The following is a 4682-nucleotide window of genomic DNA, read 5'->3' on the forward strand; positions in this document are numbered from 1 at the left end:
CGCAGCGCTTTAGGGACCCGGGCTGCCGTATGCTGTCGCCGTTTGGCGCAACGCCGGCAAAACCACGTATAAAAATAGAAAAAGGAGAAAGCAAGCGACAAATGGAAAGAGAGGGAAAGAAAGGAAAAAATTGGGAAGAAAAATAGAAAGATCAAGAAAGAGAAAGAAATAAATAAAGAGAGAGGAAGAAATAAATACAAAAAAGAAAGAATGAAAAAAGCGAATAAGAAAGAAAGAGAGGAGGAATGAAAGAGAAAACCGAAGAGAAACAAAGAAGGCTGCCCAGCTCCGCACTTCCTTCAGGCTTGGCACACATACTGCGAAGCTGCCTTATTATTTTTGACTCGTTCCACCCTAGACATCTCATTACACGCAAATTTTAAGTACTCGCATCAGTTACAAACACGAAATTCAATCGCAGCCTACGGTAGAAATATGAGCTTGTCGCACGTCATGTTATAAGTTCATGTACACGGATTCACCGGTGCTTTTGCTATTGTTACAGGGAAATTCACGCCCATCATCCGCATCGGTGGTACAGTGGTTACGCTGCTGGGATGCTGACTCGACGGACGCGGGTTCGATCCCTGCCGCGGCGGTTGCATTTCGATGGAGGCAAGATGCCAAAGGCCCGTGTACGGTGCGATGTCAGTGCACGTTAAATGAAATCACAGAAATTTATGGAGCCTTCTACTATGGCGCGACTCAATCACATCGTCATTTTGGAACGTATAACCTCAAATGATATTATTATTTTTATTATAAATTGATGCCCTTACACACACTGTAACAGTACTCGGGACTCCATGCTCCTACACCATAACCGCCGGGAAAGGGTAAAAATATTGTTTCTTTTTAGTTTTTTTTTTTCCATCAAATTGAAGAAGTTAAAACTAAGAATGGCTGCCGGGCCGCACGTAGGTTTTGAGCTAATTGACATCCGAAAAAAAGTTCTCATAGCTTTGCACTAGTGGTGCCAGACCTGAAGAAAGAGCAGAGCTGCTTGGCCTTCCTTGTGTCTATTTTTTTCTATTATTTCTTCCCTTTGTTTCATTTTTCTGTTTCTTGTGTATGTTTTTTGTACATGTTGATTTCTATTTCTATATCTATCAATCTATTCATTTCACTTTCTTATCTTCCTTTTTCTCTCTCTCTTCTTCCTTTTCTCTTTTTATTTCTCTCGTGTCTGCTTCTTTCTCTTTCTCCCTCTCTTTCTCTGTGTTTCTATCTTTCTTCGTTTTTGTGGGTTTATTCCCGTTATTTCTCTACATATTCTCCATATCATTCTCTCTACCGCTTTCTTTATTTCTGCCTGTATTTCTATCTTTCTTTTTCTTTCTCTATTCTTACCTTTCTGTCTCTCTCTTTCTCTCTCTCTCTCTGTTTCACGTGTTTCACGTGCTCCACTTCGCCGAGTAGAGTTTTCGTTTGACGCTCGCTCTTGCTGTACTCGAAATAGGGGCTTGCCCAATTCCTGTGGCGCATACCCACCGGCGATTTTCCGGGGACTCCAAAGTTTTTACGGTCGCCATAAACAGCACCGCTGTTAAAACTTTGCTGTGTCTGAAGGCCCATAACCCCTATAGCAGTCCATGCTTGAAACACAGTGTGCGTATAATAACAGCTTCTAGTAGCTTGCGCTAATAAAGTATGAATGCATGCTACCAGAACGCGTCAAACTCTGCTGTGTCCATCATGCTCTTTAGCCATCGATACTATTTTCTTTTCATTGGCCCGGTCAGGCAGAAAAAATTAGTCATGAGCCATTTATTTGAGCCCGAAATGTTGCCGTAGAAGCTGAAAGCCACGTTTATGATGGTCTTATTATTTGGCTTCTGTAGAAAAAAAAATCGAGTGCCACCTGCACCCTAAAGCTTGTTTTAACGTCGTTTTAGGCGATTGACAGGCAAAGTTGCCCAAAGTAAACTTCGAAATGAAGGGCAACAAAGAGCATCTTCGCCTCACTGAATAGACAACGCTGGGTCTGTCGGTAAGTTCACTATCAACTATAATGCGCATAGTGCAATTCTAAATATCCTCTGTTCTGCTTTCCAGGCAAGTGCTCAATCCTTTCAGAAGAGGTAAATTAGCGCGAAACATAGAGAAACCTGAGTAGAAAGTATAGAAAGCAGCAAACTCTTACTCGTAGCTAACTTGCGCCAATTTGTCGCAAATACTATTCGTCGTTCATATTGGGCCGATGTTGAAAGACCGGCGAAAGAGCCCAGTAAGTAATTGTCGTAAGTTACGACTTTCCCTAACTTGTGCATTTGCACTTTAATGCAAAGATTTCGCACTGAGGCTGCGCTCTAGCCAGGATATCAGAAACGAAGCTTTTAAGGAGCACTAATTATTTTAGTAGGCTGTCACGTTCAACACTGATCAGATCACTGTCACTGTTGTTATTCACGTCAGAAATCTGTTTTTTCGTTTTTCGGCAACACTGTAGAAAAGCACTTTAGCAATATCTGCACAGAGTTTCGTTATGCACCAGACACAACAATTTTGCGTAGGTATGATCCATCATTCTGCAGAAGCGCGATATACTTGTCACTACAACGGCCTCACCCAAGCGAACTTGACCATTGCGTTGTTGGTGTCATTGCCTTCGCTTGCGACCGCATTTTCCCAGTCGATGTGGAGACCATCGAATCTGTACTGCATCAGCAGTCTGTACAGCATAGCCACGACGTGGTACCTTCTCGGCGGATCGTGGATGGCCTCGTACCAGGCGGCACTGTCGCTACCATACCGGTCTCCCAAAGCGAGTAGAAGCTTCACTTCAGGATTTCTCTCTTTTAGGCGTAAAATTCGGGAGTATTCGTCTGAAAATGTAACAGTATGACGTCGTTACGCAGCGCTAAGTAGCTTACACACTCCAGTCCTAAAGAACACACAAAGGCTAAATAAGCACGAATTACATTCACATTCACAACTGAAAACCAGTAAACACGACCATATTTTACTCAAATGCGGCCTGTCACAGTAATTCCAGCTACAGTCACTTGCAAGGTTAAAGCACAACAGAGCTCAAATTGAAAACCACTGAGAATTTACCAAGTAATGGGTTGCGCATACCACCCTTACGAACAGCACGTCACCGGATGTCACAATGCTGAGACGGAAGTGTGGAAAGCACAGCTTGTTAGGTGTTCATGACAGCCCCACCTAGGTGGTCTGGTGGCTATGGCTCTCGAATGCTGACCCCAAGATCGCGGGATCGAATCCCGGCAGCGGCGGCTGCATTTTCGATGGAGGCGAAAATGTTTGAGGCCCGTGTACTTAATTTTAGGTGCACGTTAAAGAAGCCCAGGTGGTCGAAATTTCCAGAGCCCTCCACTACGGCGTCTTTCATAAACTCATCGGGGTTTTGGGACGTTAAAACCCAGATATTATTATTAATATTAGGTGTTTATGACAATTCGTACCACCTTACGCATAAATGCCTGTGTGTGCGCTCGAAAGATAATTTCAATTACAAGGCGTTCAGCTTTCTTGTGAATGCAAAAGATAGCTTCATTGCAAAGAGGTTAACTTTCGTGATATAAATTATCGCTAATCATGAGAAGCAATGACCTCTCGTTTCGACGTCTTTTTTAGCGATCTTGGTGGTCCACATGGCGAATAATGCTGCGTCAGGTTTCCGAATTCCATATATGACTGTGTACATATATTTGCCGTGCGATGCTTTTCAATTAAATATTGTTGGAAAGACAGCGCTGTGGCTTCATGTCTACTCCTGTGCATATTGTTGTTTCCTATGTGAGTCCGTTTTTTTTTTCTCAAAAGCATAACATAGGAAAGGGATAGCAAAGAAAAACTTAGACTAGTGTGTTTGCATTCGTTAATGAGAGTGTATGTATTATGGCTACTGTAATTTCTAAAAAATATGCTGCAACCGTGCCTTACTTCACATCTCCCGCGATACGTTTCCGGAGCACTGATTGCACCGGAAACTCAATAAGAGACGCTCAAACATTTAGTGTTACAATTTGCCCTTTGATTGAAGGTAATCGTTTATCCAAACCAGCACTTGGATATCGCCGCCTAGTTAGACAATAGAAACAGGGTCACTTCAAAACTTAGTTTAGTTTAAACAAAACTGAATTCTCACTTTTCACGAGTCATGGCGAGAGTACATCAAGTTCTTGCGCTCACAATGAAAGCTTAGTTATCGTGACTTCGTTATCGTGATTACTCAACACTGCTTTATTTTCATGAAGTTACATAAAGCAGCACACCGCCGACTTACTGACCTGTTCCTGTGTCCAATTCCTTGCCCAGGTACAGGCTACTCGCACGGTTCTCCAGCTTGGCGTAGGAGTAGACCACGTGCGTGCAGAGGTGAACGGGGATGTCGTCGGCAGTGTACGTATGTGGTGACGACATGTTGTGGGACCATGACTGCCAGTAGCATACAACCGACTTGCCAGCAGCCCCTGTTAAACGAGACGTGGAATTTCATTATCGCCGTCTCATACAGTTTCATTATTCGGCCCAGTCGCCCTGTGAGTCTCGTCTTCTTTCCCGCTCATCGAAACGTGGTTACCAATGACCTGTTTTTTTTTTCAATAGTCAGTTCTCGCTGCTGAGGTAATCGATTCAAATTGAAACAAACTATCTTATTCGATAAATTCTCATTATCAGAAGTCAAGGCTATGGCATTAAGAGTATCCATTTCA

General features: G+C 43.1%; 1 protein-coding gene across 1 annotated transcript; it reads right to left on the minus strand.

Annotated features, from left to right (window-relative positions):
- Positions 1-2553: 2553 nt before the first annotated feature.
- LOC119375281 (endochitinase) lies at positions 2554-4437 on the minus strand. Its single transcript, XM_037645461.1, has 2 exons — positions 4257-4437; positions 2554-2825 (listed from the first exon to the last, which is right to left on the minus strand). Exons 1-2 carry the CDS (start codon positions 4387-4389, stop codon positions 2554-2556), a joined length of 405 nt encoding a protein of 134 aa, XP_037501389.1. The 5' UTR covers positions 4390-4437.
- Between the last annotated feature and the right edge of the window lie 245 nt (positions 4438-4682).

Source organism: Rhipicephalus sanguineus, chromosome 11, assembly GCF_013339695.2.
Source record: "Rhipicephalus sanguineus isolate Rsan-2018 chromosome 11, BIME_Rsan_1.4, whole genome shotgun sequence".
Lineage (NCBI taxonomy): Eukaryota > Metazoa > Arthropoda > Arachnida > Ixodida > Ixodidae > Rhipicephalus > Rhipicephalus sanguineus.